The 18,530-nt window shown below is 36.6% G+C and overlaps 8 protein-coding genes across 9 annotated transcripts; 2 read left to right on the forward strand and 6 right to left on the reverse strand.

Moving 5' to 3' along the window:
- The first annotated feature begins 96 nt into the window (after positions 1-96).
- LOC108841066 (multiple RNA-binding domain-containing protein 1-like) lies at positions 97-1,650 on the forward strand. Its single transcript, XM_018613848.2, has 6 exons — positions 97-505; positions 604-711; positions 820-934; positions 1,032-1,121; positions 1,251-1,379; positions 1,480-1,650. Exons 1-6 carry the CDS (start codon positions 501-503, stop codon positions 1,513-1,515), a joined length of 483 nt encoding a protein of 160 aa, XP_018469350.1. The 5' UTR covers positions 97-500; the 3' UTR covers positions 1,516-1,650.
- Positions 1,651-2,140: 490 nt separating this feature from the next.
- On the forward strand, positions 2,141-6,180 carry LOC108841916 (uncharacterized). Its single transcript, XM_018614698.2, has 14 exons — positions 2,141-2,344; positions 2,432-2,539; positions 2,652-2,766; positions 2,851-3,518; positions 3,607-3,738; positions 3,880-3,969; positions 4,062-4,179; positions 4,251-4,571; positions 4,665-4,729; positions 4,801-4,954; positions 5,114-5,218; positions 5,313-5,582; positions 5,658-5,792; positions 5,888-6,180. Coding segments are annotated over exons 1-14 (2,391 nt in total). The 5' UTR covers positions 2,141-2,342; the 3' UTR covers positions 5,996-6,180.
- A 949-nt stretch (positions 6,181-7,129) lies between these two features.
- On the reverse strand, positions 7,130-7,929 carry LOC108841917 (uncharacterized). The gene is made up of 2 exons (XM_018614699.2): positions 7,757-7,929; positions 7,130-7,665 (listed from the first exon to the last, which is right to left on the reverse strand). The coding sequence occupies exons 1-2, from the start codon at positions 7,850-7,852 to the stop codon at positions 7,246-7,248; spliced, it is 516 nt and encodes a 171-aa protein (XP_018470201.1). The 5' UTR covers positions 7,853-7,929; the 3' UTR covers positions 7,130-7,245.
- Positions 7,930-9,629: 1,700 nt separating this feature from the next.
- Positions 9,630-10,330, reverse strand: LOC108841918 (heat stress transcription factor A-4a). The gene is made up of 2 exons (XM_018614700.1): positions 10,070-10,330; positions 9,630-9,972 (listed from the first exon to the last, which is right to left on the reverse strand). The coding sequence occupies exons 1-2, from the start codon at positions 10,277-10,279 to the stop codon at positions 9,790-9,792; spliced, it is 393 nt and encodes a 130-aa protein (XP_018470202.1). The 5' UTR covers positions 10,280-10,330; the 3' UTR covers positions 9,630-9,789.
- A 1,024-nt stretch (positions 10,331-11,354) lies between these two features.
- On the reverse strand, positions 11,355-12,025 carry LOC108841919 (heat stress transcription factor A-4a-like). Its single transcript, XM_018614702.2, has 2 exons — positions 11,738-12,025; positions 11,355-11,633 (listed from the first exon to the last, which is right to left on the reverse strand). The coding sequence occupies exons 1-2, from the start codon at positions 11,945-11,947 to the stop codon at positions 11,451-11,453; spliced, it is 393 nt and encodes a 130-aa protein (XP_018470204.1). The 5' UTR covers positions 11,948-12,025; the 3' UTR covers positions 11,355-11,450.
- A 425-nt stretch (positions 12,026-12,450) lies between these two features.
- LOC130504437 (heat stress transcription factor A-4a-like) lies at positions 12,451-13,249 on the reverse strand. The gene is made up of 2 exons (XM_056999049.1): positions 12,974-13,249; positions 12,451-12,876 (listed from the first exon to the last, which is right to left on the reverse strand). The coding sequence occupies exons 1-2, from the start codon at positions 13,163-13,165 to the stop codon at positions 12,586-12,588; spliced, it is 483 nt and encodes a 160-aa protein (XP_056855029.1). The 5' UTR covers positions 13,166-13,249; the 3' UTR covers positions 12,451-12,585.
- An 899-nt stretch (positions 13,250-14,148) lies between these two features.
- LOC108841356 (heat stress transcription factor A-4a-like) lies at positions 14,149-14,960 on the reverse strand. Its single transcript, XM_018614122.2, has 2 exons — positions 14,690-14,960; positions 14,149-14,613 (listed from the first exon to the last, which is right to left on the reverse strand). Exons 1-2 carry the CDS (start codon positions 14,873-14,875, stop codon positions 14,314-14,316), a joined length of 486 nt encoding a protein of 161 aa, XP_018469624.2. The 5' UTR covers positions 14,876-14,960; the 3' UTR covers positions 14,149-14,313.
- Positions 14,961-15,497: 537 nt separating this feature from the next.
- Positions 15,498-17,754, reverse strand: LOC108823126 (ras-related protein RABF2b). 2 transcript variants are annotated; one of them, XM_057003083.1, is made up of 8 exons: positions 17,633-17,754; positions 17,550-17,602; positions 17,019-17,096; positions 16,765-16,932; positions 16,620-16,668; positions 16,470-16,543; positions 15,934-16,027; positions 15,498-15,830 (listed from the first exon to the last, which is right to left on the reverse strand). In XM_057003083.1, the coding sequence occupies exons 2-8, from the start codon at positions 17,589-17,591 to the stop codon at positions 15,730-15,732; spliced, it is 606 nt and encodes a 201-aa protein (XP_056859063.1). In that variant the 5' UTR covers positions 17,592-17,602; positions 17,633-17,754; the 3' UTR covers positions 15,498-15,729. The 2 variants fall into 2 exon arrangements, with proteins under 2 accessions (XP_056859063.1, XP_018451899.1); XM_018596397.2 differs by having other exon boundaries at positions 17,550-17,745.
- Positions 17,755-18,530: the final 776 nt, after the last annotated feature.

The following is an 18,530-nucleotide window of genomic DNA, read 5'->3' on the forward strand; positions in this document are numbered from 1 at the left end:
TTGATCGTTGTTTGCATTCCATTTGTATTATATATTATATATGGAAGAGAAGACCTCCTGGAGATTTTTTTGCCGATTCCTTTTGTTGAGTAAGACCTATGTACGAGTGTCTACAAAAGAGGGAAAAAGAAAACACTCGAAAGCCTCATTTTAGTTCGTTACAAGTTCTTGGCTGTATAGTTGGGATTCGGTTTGGTTTATTCAGTATTAAAAATACAACTATTTGGTTATTTGGACCGGTTCGGTTCTTAAAGGTAGAAAGCCGACCTAAAGTAGGAACAACAAAAGACCTAAAACCCCTCTCGGTGCCCCCCCTTTGTACCTTCATCTCTCCCTCGACCCGGCGGCTGAGTTAATTGTTCCGACACTACTATAGTCTCCAGAAACATTGCAAAAAAGGATTAAATACTTGTCTTATTAGTCTCTTACAAACTCTATTTTCGAGGTCACTTTTGGAGTCTACAATTCTCAGAACGAGCTATTTCTATTGCAAAACCTAAATGATGCAAGTTTTGTAGTATTCCCCTAAAACTGTTCCTTCTTTCCACTGACGTTCGCAGAAACTCATCTTCTTTTGTCGTTTTTTTTTTTTGTAAATTCCAGGTCGAGGATCTATGTGAAGAATCTGCCTAAAGAAGTGGAAGAAGCTCGTCTTCGAGATGTTTTTTCAAAGAAAGGAGAAATCACAGACGTTAAGTTATTACGCTCCATGTACTAATACTACTACTTCTATATTCAAAGTCGCTTTGATTTCATAACTAAGTTGTGTTTGTTTTTTTCAACGTTTTAAATTTGATTCACTGTCGTTTTTATTTGCAGGGAAGGTAGAAGTAGACAAATGGCTTTTATTGGGTTCCGTAGTGAACAAGAAGCTCAAGAAGCTATTAAGTATTTCCACAACTCGTACCTCGATACTTTCCGTATCTCTGTTAAGGTTTTGTCCCTTAAAGAACTGTTGATAGGCTCTCTTGTTTTCATCACCTGTGTGGTGGTTTTGAGTCTAACTTAGATTCTTGTTTTCAACTTATTAGATTGTTCGTAAGTGGACGTTACATGTGAAAAATATAGCTTTTGAGGCAACAGAGAAAGAAGTAAGACAGCTTTTCAGTCCATTAGGACAGGTAATATACAGTGCAATAGCTGAAGTGCTGTTTGGTCTGATAGCGCGTTTCAGTTTAAGAAGATTGTTTTCATTACTAACAAACAAACAAACAAACCACACTCAATTCATGTTTCTTTTGTTGATGCAGATCAAGGGTTTTAGGCTTCTTCCAAAGAGGCATTGTTGTAGTAATGCTCTTGTTGAGTTCATGACGAAGCAAGAAGCTTCAAACGCGAAAATGGCATTGTCGAACACCCATCTCTACGGACGCCATTTGGTAAGCCCTTTCGTTGCATTCTTATCTCTCTCTCTCTCTCTCAGGCCTCCTCTTCATGTGGATGCATTCTCGACTACTCTTAATCTGCCCGTCATTGCAGGTGATTGAGTGGGCTAGAGATGGAAATAGCTTGTAAGAGAAGAGGCGTCGTTCTTCTACTTGTTTTAGTATTTGTTTTTTCCCTAAATAGAGAGAAGTATGTTATATAGAGATAATTCTAGGAACAATTTCCAATTACATCTATAAAATTCAATTAAAACCGTTGAATCCATACTTCAAGTGCTTATAGACTTCTTCACTCTTCTAAATCTATACCCTCAACAATTAACAAAAACACGCGCATATAAAACAAACAAAAAAGATCCAAGAAGGACAACCTTGGGTAACAAGAAAAAAAGCTTACAAAGAGTTCAACGTCGGAGATAAACTGTGACAGCTCTCTGCAAAAGAACCTCGAAACAATGTTTCTTTCTTTCGATTAAGAGGAAATCGAATAATCAAAATCAAGAACAGATCTGTTGAGTAAGACGTATGTTTGCGTGTGGGGGGGGATCAAAGAAATAAAAACTCAAAAGCTCATTTTAGTTCGGTTACAAGTTGATCAAAAAGGAAAAAAAGTTCTTGGCTGTATAGTTGGGATTCGGTTTGGTGTATTCAAAATTAAAAAAAAATACTGTACAACTATTTGGTTAATTGGACCGGACCGGTTCGGTTCTAAATAAAATGTAGAAACCCCGACCTAAAGTAGGAAAAGCAAAAGACCTAAAAACCCTCTCGTCTTCCTTCCCCTTTATACTTGTTCCTTTTATCTCTCCCGGCTCGGCGGCTGAGTTCATTGTTCCGACACCACTAGAGAGTCTCCTTGCAATTCTCCCGTCCTGTCTTCGTCTCTTAGAAACCTTAGTTTCGAGGTACCTTTTGGAGTCTACAAGACGAGGTCTTTCTATTGCAAAACCAAAGAGGATGTAAGTATTGTAGTAATTCCCCTAAAAAACTGTTCCTTCTTTCTACTGAGCAAGTTAACACATATCTTGTTTCTTCGTAAACTCTAGGTCGAGGATCTGTGTGAAGAATCTGCCTAAAGAAGTGGCAGAGGCTCGTCTTCGAGATGTTTTCTCAAAGAAAGGAGAAATCACTGATGCTAAGTTATTGCGCTCCAGGTACACTAATACTAACTACTACTTCTATATTCTTAAACCTCGCTTTAATTTCACAATTTCCAAGCTTTAATTTTGATTCACTGTCATATCATTTTTATTTGCTACTCTGCAGCGAAGGTAAAAGTAGACAAATGGCCTTTATTGGATTCCGTAGCGAACAAGAAGCTCAAGAAGCTATTAAGTACTTCCACAACTCTTACCTTGATACTTTCCGTATCTCTGTTGAGGTTTGCCCCTTTGATAGACTCTCTTGTTTTCCACCTGTGTGCTGAGTTTTGAGTCTAAATTTATATATTCTTTGTTTTCAATAGATTGCTCGTAAAGTCGGAGACGACAACGCTCCCCGTCCCTGGAGTCGTCATTCACTCAAGAAACAAGAAAACAGTGGAAAGTCTTCAAACGGAGGAGGCTTAAACAAAAAGGAACAAGAGGTTGATGATGATCCTATGCGCCAGGAGTTTCTTGACGTTATGCTCAGGGGTAAGTCCAAGATTTGGTCCAACGACACGTCGGTTGCTCCATCCGTTAAAGTCTCTAAGAAAGAGAAGGTCTTGGTGAAGAAAGCGGACGAGCCTGTTGTTGTTTCCGAGGCTGCTAAGAGGTCATCAGATACTGAAAAGAGTAAAAAGAAGAAGGTTGTTGCTCCCACTGATGATGTTGATGATTTGGAGTACTTCAAGAGTAGGGTTAAGAAAAACCTGTCGGATTCGGACAGTGATAGTGAAACTGGTAGTGATGAAGATGAAGATGAAGCTGATGATGATGATGATGGTGAAGCTGACGCAGACGGCGATGATGGTGACACTCGTATCTTTCCCCTTGATGGCGATGATGATGAAGCTGGGGGAGCTGAGAATGATGGCGATGATGATGCCATGGAGGTAGAAGATGGCAAGATGGCTCAAGATTCAAAAGTTGACAGTGATGATGTTCTCCAGACTGGTCGCCTTTTCGTCCGGAACCTCCCTTACACTGCAACGTACTGGATCGTTTTGTTCACCTTCTGTTTTATATTTATCATTCTGTTGTTCGTCTCTGATTGCTGTTCAATAATATCATGACAACAGGGAAGAAGATCTTATGGAACATTTTAGCCCATTCGGTGAGATATCGGAGGTCCATCTTGTTGTTGACAGGGAGACAAAAAGGTCCAAAGGAGTTGCCTACATCCTCTACCAGGTTCCCGAACATGCAGCAAGGTATTATACCCGCCAACACGTAGCCTTATGGTTTTTTTTTTGGGTCTCTCCAGGACTTAGTGCATGGTTTTCAAGAGGTGGCATTATGTTGATGTTTACATGGTAGTTCAGGTTTTGAATAATTTTTGGATTGTGATGCAGGGCAATGGAGGTATTAGATAACGATTTTTTCCAGGGGCGGTTGCTGCATGTTTTGCCGTCCAAGCCTCGTATAACGTCTGATAAACAAGCGTCAGTGACCTGTCCCTTTCTAAGTTTCGGTCTTTAAACTTCCGGTGAACTTCCATTAGTTGTTTACCAATTACCGTGGCTTTTCTCAACAGGGATGACACTTCTAATCTGGCTAAAACATTCAAGCAAAAGAAGGAGGAACAAAGAAAGGCGTCTGAAGCCGGTGGAAACACAAAGGCTTGGAATAGTTTGTTCATGCGACAGGACACTGTATGTTTGTTTTAACTCTGTTTTTTTTTTTTTGCTTTGCTTGATGTTTTTTCCCATTTTTGTTGTTGTAGATTCTAGATAACACAGTCAGGATGTATGGCGTAAGCAAGAGCGAGCTACTTGACCGTGAATCTGATGATCCTGCTGTACGCTTAGCTCTGGCGGAAACGAAAGTGATTGCGGAGACCAAAGAATCCCTTGCTAAGGCTGGAGTAAATGTAGCTTCCTTGGAAGCGTTCGCTGCAGGGAAAGGCGACGAGAAGAACCGAAGCAAACATATCCTCTTGGTTAAGAACTTACCATTTGCTTCCACTGAAAAGGAACTGACACAAATGTTTGGAAAATTTGGAATAGAGAAAATTATTCTCCCTCCAACGAAGACGATGGCCTTGGTATGTTTCTTTCTCTGTGTTATAATACTTTTAAATATCTTCGACGAATAGTTTGCTTGTTATCTCACTAACCCTTTCTTACATGACCGCCAGGTTGTTTTCCTTGAACCGGCTGATGCACGTTCAGCTATTAAGAAGATGGCATACAAGCGTTACAAGTAAACATTAACTTATACATTGATCATAGTTAAACCAAACTGCCTCGTTAAATTTCTTATTACTACTGCAGAGATGCTCCCCTGTATCTGGAGTGGGCTCCCGCAGATATCCTTGAGCCGAAAGCACTTCCCGAGAAGAATGAAGAGAAGAGCGTTACTGGAGGAAATGATGTGAGAAGAGTCAACTTGGAACAGGAGGTTAACCTCGATCCTGACGTAACTGAGGTATGTCAAATTATGATAGCTGCGGAGGTTATGAAATCATATGCTCCGTAATGGCTTTGAAGATCTGCTTTTCTATCAATTATGTAGACGAACAAGTTACATATGTATCAGTTGAATTATTCTTGTTTGTAACATTTCCTCGTTGCATTATATTTTCAGTCAAATGTCCTTCATGTTACTAATCTGAGCTTCAAGACGACGGATGAGGGTTTGAAGACGCATTTGGAAGCCCTGGTGAAACATGGAAAGATTCTGAGTGTGAAGGTACGTTTTTTGTTCATTGGTGACACATGAACGACGTGCACTTAACTATTGAGTCTGTTTTAAATATTTTTCTTTATTAATCCATCATGAGCAGATAATGAAGCATGTAAAGAAAGGGAAGAATGTTTCAAGCGGTTATGGTTTTCTCGAATTCGACTCTGTAGAGACAGCGACCAGTGTCTGTAGAGATCTTCAGGGAACTTCTGTGGATGGGCATGCTTTGAAGTTGAGGTTTACAGAACACAAGCGGAGGGACACGGTTGCGAAAGGCTCAGAAAAAATTTCAACGAAGCTAAATGTGAAAAATGTACCTTTTGAGGCAACCGAGAAGGAACTAAGACAGCTTTTCAGTCCATTTGGACAGGTAAACAGTGCAATATAGCTTAAGTTTTCATCACAAGAAACCATATTGGCTCTCATGTTTCTTCATTGTTAACAGATCAAGGGCCTCAGGTATCCAAAGAGGAATTTTGGACAGCACGCAGGTTTTGCTTTCGTTGAATACATGACAAAGCAAGAAGCTTCAAACGCTAGGAAAGCATTGGCCAGTACACATTTGTACGGACGTCATTTGGTAAGCCTTATGTTTACACTCTTATCTCACTCTCTCTCTCTAGACTCTTCTTGTGGGACGCATACTTGACTCTTAAGTCTCTGCCGTTATTGCAGGTGACCGAATTTGCCAAAGATGACAATAGCATGGAAGAGAAGAGGCGTCGTTCTGCTGCTAAGTATGAGGAAAACGAAACTCCAAAGAGAAGGAAAACAGCTGAATAGCCCAACAACCCCTCTGTTAAAAAGTTGTGTTGAACCATGGTGTGATGAAGTCTGTCCACTGTGATTCTCCATGGTTGAAATTTTGCTCTGTACTGCCTTCATCTACTTGTTTGATTTTATTTGTGTTTTTAAGAGAGAAAAATGTGCGACAGACAGATACTCTATAGAATTTCTTGTTTTCAGAATGTGGTTGTTCTCAAAGTGAGTACAGGTGACCTGGATCACAAGGGATCAAAAATACTGAAAAAGAATGAAAAAAACACCATTAAGGCTATGAAGATGCCATTTGTAAGTTCATACGCTATGATATGGAGGCGTGAGATATATGTTAAGAATTAGACAATAGAGTTAGAGAGGTTACAAAACAAGCAGGGAATCAATTGAAACAAGAACATTGATCAAGCTTGATGATTCTGATTCAGATTCGTCGCAAGATAACCTCTCTGTGTCCGGTTTTTGCTAACTGATTCACATGCACGACCACACACGCATGTTACACTTCACCAATCACCATACCCACAAGTGTTGCTACTCTAGTATGGAAAAAAATATCTAATACTTAAAGTTATTCTCTTGTTATAAAACAACTGAATTGTCACTGTTCAATGACACACGGTTGATAAATAAAGAGAACTATTTTTGTTTCTTTATTCAATCTGATTTTAAAATTGTAACTCTGTTGGGAATAAACAAGACAAAGAAACCCCACAAGGGCATATGCTTCCAAGAATCCAATTTATGTCAAAAGTCACATTGTGACAATAATAAATTGTTTCTATATGACACTGATATCAAATTAGGATTCAGTGATTATTTAATTTGACAACCCCCACTCTCCCCACACAAGACCATATGCTATCCAGTGTATGAGACATTGAACTTCAAGTTTAAAAGAAAAATACACATGCTTCCAATTATGAGACAAACCTCAAAAGTCACATACTCATAATAAGAACAATGATACAGTATTTTATAAAATATTCATTGCTATTCCCAGACACACATGTCATGATTATGCTTAACATATTAAATACGAGTCGAATTAAATCCAGGAGCTAAGCTAATTAAATAAAGGTTAACTAAAGAGTAGTACCAATCCATAGGCTATCAGGTAGTTAATTAACACGAATCATATAAAATCCACAAGATAATTATGATTGAAACAACAGTCTTTTAACATAACAAACAACAGACAGCTACTACAGTCTAACATAACAAACAGCTACGATTATTCATTTACTATTTCTTCTTCATAGTTCCTCGCTTTCCTCTTCCTCTTGGTTATCCTCATCCTCATCGTCATCTCCATCTCCATCCTCATCCTCTTCCTCAGAGGTGCTTAAGCAATCATAACCTTCCTTAAGCACACGGTCAATGACACTGTCACTATCCATCACAGTAGAACGAATCATTGTGAGAGCTTCTTTAGCCTCCTCAAAAGGAGCATTGTCTGCGGGATAGACAGCAGTGAGAAATGACTCCAAGGTCTCCTTCTTGAAGAACTTCAAAAGCTGTCTAGCATTTGACCTCAGCTCATCTTTTCCCAGTTCTGCAGAACCGGTCAAGCCAGCGATTTCATCTTCATAGACTAACCCACCAATGTTGCTAAAATCTTTGATAAAAGTACGAAGACACCTAATCACAGCCTTGATCTGGTCTTTCGAGGTCCTCTGAAAAGACAGAAAAGATAATCGTTTTGATTCATTTCTCTGAGAGTTTAGAAAGAAACACTTTTTTTAGTATAGTAGTCTAGTCGCTTACCGTATCACGGATGAACAATCTGACATCCGAGTCAAGCTTCACCCCCAAACACTCCGTGTTATGTAAAACCATTTCCTTCAGAGTTTCAACCTCCATGACAGCTGCAGATGATGAGATGTTAGGGTTTTGCTAATCGGCGATGGAGAGGATTGATGAAATATAGAAAGTTTTCATTAGGGTTTTTGGTTTGATGTTCTTTATACATGTCTACTGGGCATTGACTCCGTTCTTTACTGGGCCCAATACAATAGCTTTGCCATAGGAATCGGAAAAGTGTCATTTGGTATTATGGGTTTTCACAAAAATGAGAATCGTTCAATGGAAAACTCTCTCTGTTCTATTTATTTATCTTTTATTTACTGTAAAAGAATATGTGAAAAATGGTTAATGATTATCTCATTTTTAACAATTAAGCAATTTTCAGAGTTCTGTTGATGACAAAGAAAAAGAAAACAATTTTCAGAGATGTAATGGCAATCCAGTTTCAATAATATGTTCCTTAGAAAATCAATTTAGAAATTTAATTTTTCTTGTTTCTGTTTTAAATGGCTAAATTTTCTATGAATTGATTGAGTTTTAAGTTTTTGGTTCTCTTTTTTTTCCCTATATAAGTGTCATTTCGACATTTTTCACAGTTTAAGAAAATGACGAAAATATACGTAAGTTGTTATTAATTACATTATTCTGATCAATAGTATTTGTGATAAATAAAATTATTTATAAAATCGATTAAATTTGTAATTAATTTTCAACTGAAAATAAGTATAATTTGCATTAAAATTGTTTATATAACAAGAAGAAAATGTTAGAATGATACTTATTATGAAATGGAGGAAGTAGCTCACTGGTATTTTTATCTTTACTTTCAAAAATAAAGTTGTTTTTTAAATCTTCTTCATAAATTTTTAATTCAGTCATATCCATTTTTTGGTTCGCTTTCTATAGTATTTTCTTAATTTTGTATATTAAGGATATTATGTTTCTTCTAATGTTTTATTATAATATGTATATATATATATATATATATGTAATGAACTTATATTTTTCTCGTACTAGTGGCTTCAGCTACTTCTGTCAATTTATTAGAGAGAAAAATGTGTTCAATACAGATATTTCTATCTTTAATATACAAAAGGTTGTTATTGAAAGAAAAAGAGGAAAAGGTAATGACAAGAAGAAGAAGAAGAAAGCAAAGGTGATAAGAGAAGATGTAGGCTTTATGTGGTTTTGTTCAAGAAGACCAGTAGATCACTGGATTAATTAAATACAATCAGTACAAATGAAGGTGGTCTTGGCATCAGAAGGTTGGAGGATCTTGAGCTTGTTTACCGGTTGAGAAGAGTCTGGAATTTCTTCTCTAGATCGGGTTCCTTATGGGTGGCTTGGTTACATAACGATGTGTTAGGGTTAGTGGTTGACGCCTGATGCTCAAAGGTTCTCTCCTACGGTTAAGAAGAGTATGCTTAAGCTGAAACCTATGATTGTAAATCTGATGGTTTGCTCACTCGGGAATGGTACCACTGCCTCCTTCTGGCATGATTCATGGACTCGGTTTGGCCCCTTAATTTCATTTATTGGGCATTAATTGTAGTTGGGTATCTCATGATGTGCACAAGACTTAAGAAGCTGCAGCGCATGAATGACCAACGTGGGAAACATTCACAAAGATGAAGCTTTTAGAGGGATTCTAATAGAATGGCAATTCTTTTTGGTACTGAATTCACTTGGAAATGAACTAACATATCACTCGTCAGTGATTTATTATTCTTCCTATTCTCTTTGGGCAAAATTATTGGTGATCAACTAATAAACTTAGAGGTTGCAAGGTTCTCTGGATACCAACCCCTACTAACGTCATTAGGCTGCAACCAAAAAGTAATCTCAACACCCACTAAAGCATTTGCAAGTTGATACAGGGCGTGAGATACAAGCATATAATAAGAGCACGAGATAATATTTAGTAACCATTGTCTTTACCACCACATGTTTTATTAACTAAGCTTAGAGAGGACAGATGATCAAGGGAGTTTGATTCAGATTTGTAAACGTTGCAAGCGTTCCTCAACTTGGGCTTTAGCTCTGGCTGCTCTTCTTCTTTTCTTAAACCTCGCAAAGGAAGTCTCGCTCTGCATCTTCTTCAAGAGATCAGGCTGACCTCTCACGAAATTTGCATTCGTAAACTTCATGTGCTTAGACCCCTTGACTCTTCTAAATCCCTACCCCAACAATCAACAACAGAAAAAAAAAACACGCATTCAAACAATGATCCAACAAATACACAAAGATATATTAAAGGAACAAGGAAAAACTTACAAAAAGTTCAACGTCGGAGATAAACTGTGACAACTCTCTGCAAAAGAATCTCGAAACAATCCTTTTTTCGATTAGCTCTTGGGGATTCCAGATGACGAAACCCTTGTTGCTTTTGCTCCATGAGATTATTGAATCCAACGAAGGATCATCCACCACCTCGTATATATCGCTGTAAAACGAACATAATCCCTTCGGATATTCGTGAACCATCTCTCCCCGACAAAGTTCCAGATCTGACTCAAACCCGAAGAAACCACTTACTACTTTATCTTAACTCATCATATATATATATATATATATATATTGACCTAGTTTCTTGGGCTATTATTGGGCTTCTAGTTATTATGGACCTGCCTTTTACCCATTGTGTTTGGGACTCGACCTGGTTTTTAGTTTCTTTGGGTTTCTACTTTACAAATCTACAAATCTCTGAGAATGTGCGAGTAATTAGAGAAAATCTATTATAAGCCCTATGTATTGTGTGTGATGTTGGAAAATGCATCCAAGAAAAATGATCAGAAATATATTTATTTTTTGGAAGAGTTTTAAATTTATTCATCTCAAAAGAACCTTTTTACAGAATATAACTGCTACTGTTTATAAAAATTAAAAAAAAAAAGCAAACTACTCATTCTTTATCTTCTTCCAAACCAAACCTCCATGGCCTTTTCATACTTTGCACCATTCTTCTTCCTAAGAGAAATGACTTTGTTTCTCACCAGCTTGTCTAACCTTGCGATCAAACATGTGACAGAATTCATGTGGGATGCATACTTGACTCTTAAGTCTCTGCCGTTATTGCAGGTGACCGAATTTGCCAAAGATGACAATAGCATGGAAGAGAAGAGGCGTCGCTCTGCTGCTAAGTATGAGGAAAACGAAACTCCAAAGAGAAGGAAAACAGCTGAATAGCCCAACACACCCTCTGTTAAAAAGTTGTGTTGAACCATGGTGTGATGAAGTCTGCCCACTGTGATTCTCCATGGTTGAAATTTTTGTTCTGTACTGGCTTCATCTACTTGTTTTTTCTTTTTCTTTTTTTATGATAGATAAATGTGTTAAACACAGAGATTTCTACAGAATTTCTAGAAACCTTTTCCAGTTGTTTAAAAAAGTTCACTTGAACAGATTCTCGCTGTATTTTTTGATCAATTAAAACTTGGAAAATCGGTTGATCAGTTGAATTACAGACAACTAGACCTGGATCACAATGGTGGCAAAACAAACAACTAAGGCTATGAATATACCATTTGTAACATGTGATGTGGAGGCGTGGAGATCTATGTCAAGAAAGTGAGATGATAGTTTTATAACCATTGTCTGCATGAAACATACAAATAGCTTAACAAAAAAGTCATTGAAACAAAAGAATATTAATGGTTCAGATTTGTAAACGTTGCAAGCGTTCCTCAACTTGAGCTTTAGCTCTGGCTGCTCTTCTTCTTTTCTTAAACCTAGCAAAGGAAGTCTCACTCTGCATCTTCTTCAAGAGATCAGGCTGACCTCTCACGAAATTAGCATTTGTATACTTCAAGTGCTTAGACCCCTTAACTCTTCTAAATCCCTAAACCCAACAATAAACACAAAAACAAAACACGCATATTATTAACAAAGATCCAAGAAATACACAAAAAGTACAACGTTGCGTGACAAAGAAAAAATGCTTACAAAAAGCTCAACGTCGGAGATAAACTGTGACAACTCTCTGCAAAAGAATCTCGTAACAATCTTTCTTTCGATTAGCTCTTTAGGATCCCAAATGACGAAACCTTTGTTGCTTTTGCTCCATGAGATTATCGAATCCAACGACGGATCATCCACCACCTCGTATATATCGCTGTAAAACGAATCCAATCCCTTTGGATATTCGTGAACCATCTCTTCACACTAAAGAACCGATGCGACGCGCTCTCAAACCCTAACTTGGGAGAAGAAAACACTAATCTTTAGTAATGATTTTAAACCAGCTTTCTTGGGATCTAAATAGCCAAATCGGTTTTCTTGGGATTAAAATTTGTTTCGGTTATTACCTGGTTTAGTATGATTTAAACCAGCTTGGACCGGGTCAACAAAAATATCGGAATGATTAAAAATTTAAAACAAGAGTGTAAAATAACTAACGGACTGACAACTACGATCATTATAAGTCCTTCAAATTGTTGGAGATTTGAATCTACTAGGAATGAATGAGGGGTTGCAGCCCCACAGATTTTCCTTGGCATTAACAACACTTTTGGTTGTTGTTAGTAAGAGATGTTGAGGGGGACATATTCATCGCAACCCATAAGAGATGAAGCTACCATTTAAATCTTTGACTGACAATTGGTTTGTGTTAGCAGTATGGTAGCACAGATGACAGTTTGATGATCATTATACAGAATAGCAATAGATCAAATATTGGTCAAGAAGAAATACATGTATCCTTTTCTAATATTATTTATTATTTTAATAAAGCCATCATCAAGCAACTGAAACAAGAAGAACAAACCCCATGTCAAGTGCTACATGTGATGTGATCAAATTTGTAGATGTCGGAAGCTACTCTCCAGTGGCGTTTTAGCTTCGGTTGAATGTCCCATAATTTGGTCGAACCTAATACGTACATCTTCGAGACAAGGTTGATCTCCCACAGAGCCGTTCTTCTCTGCTTGTGCTGCTCTAGCTTTGGCTGCCTTGATAGCTCTCTTCCTCCTATCCGAGGCAGCTTGGTAACGCAACCTAATCATAAGATGAGGTTTACCTCTCACAAAGTATTGCTCATGTCCAAATTCCAAGTGCTCATCAGACCCCTTAATTTTTACAAATCCCTACCAACCAGCAAGAAGCTCTAGATTTTAAAACCCCCCCCCCAAAAGATTCCAAAAAACTCGGTGATAACATATAAAAACAAAAATAAAAAATTACATGGGATTCAAGATCTTTGATAAAATGTGACAACTTGTTGCGAACGAATCTCTTGAGAATGTTTTTTGCGACTAGCTCTTTCGGATCCCATATGACGAAACTCTTGTTGCTTTTGCTCCATGAGATTATTGAATCCAGTGATGGATCATCCACCATCTCGTATACACCTGCGTAAAACCGAGGCATCGCCATCCACACCAGCGCTCTTCAAAACCCTAAAGCAAACGAATGCGAAAAATGATCCAAGATATCGAGACCAACCCTAATATCAAGAAGACAGAAGCTTGCCGCGTGCGAACCATGCATATCTTCTCTATTTCTTTTGGGCTATTTTTGGGTTTTTGCATTCATTTTCTTCTGCTCATTGGGCTTTTACGGATTACTAAGTACGTACCATTCATCATTTTTATAAATCCAACCACAAGAACCAGTCAGAATCGGCACAAACTGGGATACAAACCCCTTGCTGATGATAAGCTTCAAGTAAAGCTCAGCTTAAGAAGTAATCTATTATGGTTGTTGTTAGTCAGTGTTTTGAAAATCGGATCGGACCGGTTCGACCGTGACTCGCTGAAGAAGCCGAGTCCGGTTCGGTTTAAAACCCGGATTTGATAAAAACCAGTAAAACCGGTTGAAACCCGGTAAAACCGGTGACCCGGTTTAATTTTAAAACCCGGTTCTTGAAAATTAACATATAATTAAGTGTTTTTAATCATTACTAGCTAAAATTTAATATTTTATAATTAGTGTTCAACTATCACTATTTAATTGTTCTAAGAAAAATGTGAAAAATATATTTTTGACTCTCATATACTATTTTTATTTTACCATATTCTTAAAATTTGAAATGTTAGTTGTAAAAATAAATAAATATGATTGTTTTAGCTGTAAATCATTTGTTTTTTTTTTTTAATTTTTAGTTTACATACTAATCAGATTTATGTTTGTTGTTTATTTTGAGTTAATAAAAAAAGAATAGAGAAAGTATTATATGTAGAAGTAAAGTTTATATAGTAGAAATATATAATTATATATATATTTATATAAATGAAAAACCCGGTTCGACCGGTTGAACCGGTCTAACCAGTCAACCAGTAGCTTCATCGAGTCGGTGTCCGGTCCGGTTTTCAAAACATTGTTGTTATTAAATGACATATTCATCACAACTTAATAGAGAGGAAAGCGACCATTTAAAATATTACACAAAGTGACTCGACAAAGGTTTGATACAAAATAGCAAATAGAAGATCAAATATAGGTTAAACAAAACATCCATTGTTTTCTGGAAATTAAAACTCAAATTATTTTAGCAAAGTCTAAAGAGCAACTGGAACAGGTGATCAAATCCGTAGATGTCGGAAGCGATTCTCTAGTGGCGTTTCAGCGATCGTTGATGGTCGAAATATTTGCCTGTACCTCTTCTTTAAATCGTCGGCATGTATTATAATCCGAGGTTTATCTCTCACAGCGCCGTTCTTCTCTGCTTCAGCTCTAGCTTTGGCTTCCTTGGCACTTTTCTTCATCCTATTCATCGCAGCTTGGAGACGCATCTTGTTCAAAAGCTCAGGTTTACCTCTCACAAAGTACTGCTTATGTCCGAATTCCAGTTGTTCGTCAGACCCCTCGATTCTTACGAAACCCTACGTACCAAACAAAAGAAACTCAGATCCAAAACTCAGTGATAATCTTGTTGCATATACACGAAATAAAACTTACGTATTTGTCAAGTTCGGTGATAAACTGTGACAGGTTGCAGCAAAAGAATTTCTTAAGAATCCTTTTCTTGAATAGCTCTGTAGGATTCCAGATGACAAAACTCTTGTTGCTTTTGCTCCATGAGATTATTGAATCCAGTGAAGGATCATCCACAATCTCGTATACGTAGACGTGGAACTGATACATTCCGCCCGTCCCTAAACACGCTTCAAAACCCTAAAAACCTCCAAAGTGTAAACAAACAAACAAAAGATCTAGACACCAACGCTCATATCAATACACATCTCATATATCCACCTAGTTTAGTGGCCTGTTACTGGGCTTTTGCATTTGTTTTCTTAGACTAGATTTATGATATAGAAAAATGTAAAATTACTTTTCATATTTGAATTACTAAATTATTAAAATAATAAAAAATAATATTTCCTATCTATGTAATCTATTTTATATATAAAACTTAAATTATGAAAACTATATTACTGAAAATATTAAATTAATTTGAAATTGATTGTGATTTTAATTCAATGATTTATATATTTTAAAAAAAATATTCTTGTAAATAACAAAAATATGGATATATAAGTAAAACATTATGTTATTTTTTAGTGAATTGTGCTAATTTTTATGATATTAGAAACAGCAGATTGCTCCTACCGGCAGATCCTGGTGAAGAAAGAGGCAGACTGACCAGAGCTAAATGTTCTTCAGATAGTGACAAGAGTAAAATAGAACAAAGTTGTTACTCGCAAAGTCATAGTGTTTGCATTTTTAGAGTCACTCAAACTTGTGATTAATCAGGAAGCTCCAATACTTGAAAATACTTGGGTGATATGACAATTGGATACATACATAGTTCAAATATGAGCTAGACATCATATCTCAATATGAAATATCTTCATTTACAACCCTTTTTAATTGGTAAAATAAATGTCCACACAAGCAAAACAAAGCAAAGATATGCAAAACACAGAAGTCCATAACTCAATGTTGACTGAGCAGAAGGTCCCCTTTTTAAGGGAAGTGTATTCCATTACATATAACTAAGCACAACAAGATGAACTCACTGCCCTATCCATGGCCCTATCTGGTAGAACCATTCCTGTTGGGTTTTCTGTTGGTTGTACTCTCGGTAACCTTCTTGCTGTCCCGGTCAAAAGAGAAAGGTATATCAGCATTTAGTACTAGAAGCAAAAAAAAAAAAAAACTGTTTGGATTTTGAATCTTAAAGTGTAATGATAGCTCACCAATTTCATAGAATATCTCCTTGACATTAGCTGCGGTTTTTGCTGAAGTTTCCATGAAGAAAAGACCGTTCTCCTGAGCATATGTTTGTGCCTCCTACAAGAAAGACCATTAGTGTCAGGTATCAAAAGGGCAAATCTTGAGAAACGAGACTGTCTAGACTAATAAGAGACCAAAACATGAACAAAAAGACACACAAGGTAGCGGGATAAGTCAAGTCATATAAAAGCATTCTCCAAAGATGGCTAGAGAAAAGCACTTATAAATGCTTGATGACAGCCAGCTATCTATCTATACAAGAAGCTACACAGTGATTTGTTTGAGTGTGTGGGGTCTTTTTAGTTGGGAGCCCATCAAGTACATTGTAATTCACCTAACGGCTTTGTCCTGTCAAATGTGACCAGTGAGACACAAATAAAGCTGAACTACATGATGGATCAGCTATTAGGCTATTACATACACATCTCCACGTTAAACTTGACAGCAATATCCAAACATTACAATTAGAAAAATCAGTCCGGACAGAAGCATTGATTACCTCTGCGGAAACCTTCCTTGCATCTAATAAATCAGATTTGTTTCCAGCAAGGGCCATCACCATATTAGCGTTACCTACTCACACAAAAACACACATAAATAGTAAAACAAAGTCTATTTATAACCATAACTTATAGCTATAGACAAATACCTTGTGCCTGAAGTTCCTGAACCCATTTCTTTGCCCTCTCAAACGAGGCCTGAGAAGAGAGTAAGAAAATATCAAACGTAATTTAGAAGAAAGATCAACCACTGGATCAATAAATATTTGAAAACAGGTTTTCAAGAATTGGTACTTGGTTTGTAACGTCAAAGACAATGATAGCAGCAGCAGCACCCCTGTAGTACATAGGAGCCAAACTATGGTACCGTTCCTGACCAGCTGTATCCCATATCTCAAACTTTACAGTCGCATCGTTGACAGCTAGTGTTTGTGAGAAAAAAGCAGCACCGATGGTTGATTCCTATAGCCCAAAAGATCATCAAAATCAAGAAGAAGACACCAGAACGTGAAACAAACAACAAGGAAAGTAATACGACTGCCACAAACCTGAAACTCAACAAACTGATCTTTAACAAAGCGTAACACAAGGCTCGATTTCCCAGCGCCAACATCTCCAAGCAACACCTGAAAGCTTAAACCAAATTGAAAGCTTGAAACTTTCTTAAGACTTTAAGAAGCAGTAGCAGGATGCATCAAATCAAACATATGATTACAGACCATTACCAAAACAGAACAGTTCTAGTAATTACATAACTATACAGCTTCTATTAACATTTTTTTTTATAAGGGGCTCATCAATGTGGAGATAGATCACCTAAACCACACCTGTAGGATTCAGTCAATTGAATACTAGTAATAGTAAAGCTTTGTTCATTTAAAACATCCTATGTTGACAACAACTAGCTTAGCTAGAAGAGAATTTTTTTAACAACTGAGATCAAAATTCTCCAGATTAAACAACAGAATCACATCCAGAAACTGGAAAATGAATAATCAATCATCGGAGAAGGAGATTAAAAAAATTGGAACCACAAAAGGAATGGAGCTTGAATGAATGGAGTGAAACAAGAGACGGACCAATTTGGCGTTAATGGTCTTGTTTGCAGCGGTGGTAGCCATGATTGAGCTCAAGAGAGAGAGAGAGAGAGAGAGAGAGAGAGAGAGAGAGAGCTGGTGGGATGGAGGAAAGGAGATTTGAAGATCAAAAGACAGAGAGAACCCAAAAAGACGCGTCGTCGGCAACAACCACCCAATTTTCTGTATCTCTTTCCAGGAGCAAAACAAAATAAATGCACTCCTACTTATATAAAACATAAAATATTAAGTTTATACTAGATTCTGAGGGCGGGTATATTTTTGTTGAAAATATTAATTTTATGTCATGAATATTTTTATACTTGATAAATTATATTTGTTAAGAATTTTATGAAATTTATCTAAAATTATTGTATGAATAATTTTTGTTCTATGACCAAAATTTTGAAGACTCCAAATAATTTCTGATTCGTATTTTATGATTTTTGTTTATTAACCTGCTGTTAAACTTGTGAATTATTTCACAATGATTTTATTTTTAGTATTTTAATTTAAAGAAAAAGTTTAATATTTTTAAACTATTTTTTTGTCATTGACCCGTTATATATTGATAAAATCTGTTTTTGTGTATTTTAAAAAGTTCATATGATTTTTTATTTTAAATGAAACTATTTTTTAAAATATTTGAGAACATTCGGGTCTTCAGAATCTAGATTCTGACCCGCCCTTTCAAAAATACATGTATATTTTTTGTTTAACTTTTTCTAGATATTTAATTGTAATACTTGTATTTTTTTCTTAATCATATTTTTTGTAGTCATATATGTGTATAAATCTTAATCAAAACATATTTGATTTACTGTAGAAATAATAGTAATTTAAAGTTGGTCGGCATATACTCGTTTCTTTATAATTATAAATCCATTTTTTGTAATCATATTTATCTATTCAGATTAGGCCTAGGCATCCGGTCCTCAGATAAGGTCTTATTAGGTCCGCATCTTTCGGTTCCTGAAAATTTAG

The sequence above is a fragment of the Raphanus sativus genome, chromosome 2 (assembly GCF_000801105.2).
Source record: "Raphanus sativus cultivar WK10039 chromosome 2, ASM80110v3, whole genome shotgun sequence".
Lineage (NCBI taxonomy): Eukaryota > Viridiplantae > Streptophyta > Magnoliopsida > Brassicales > Brassicaceae > Raphanus > Raphanus sativus.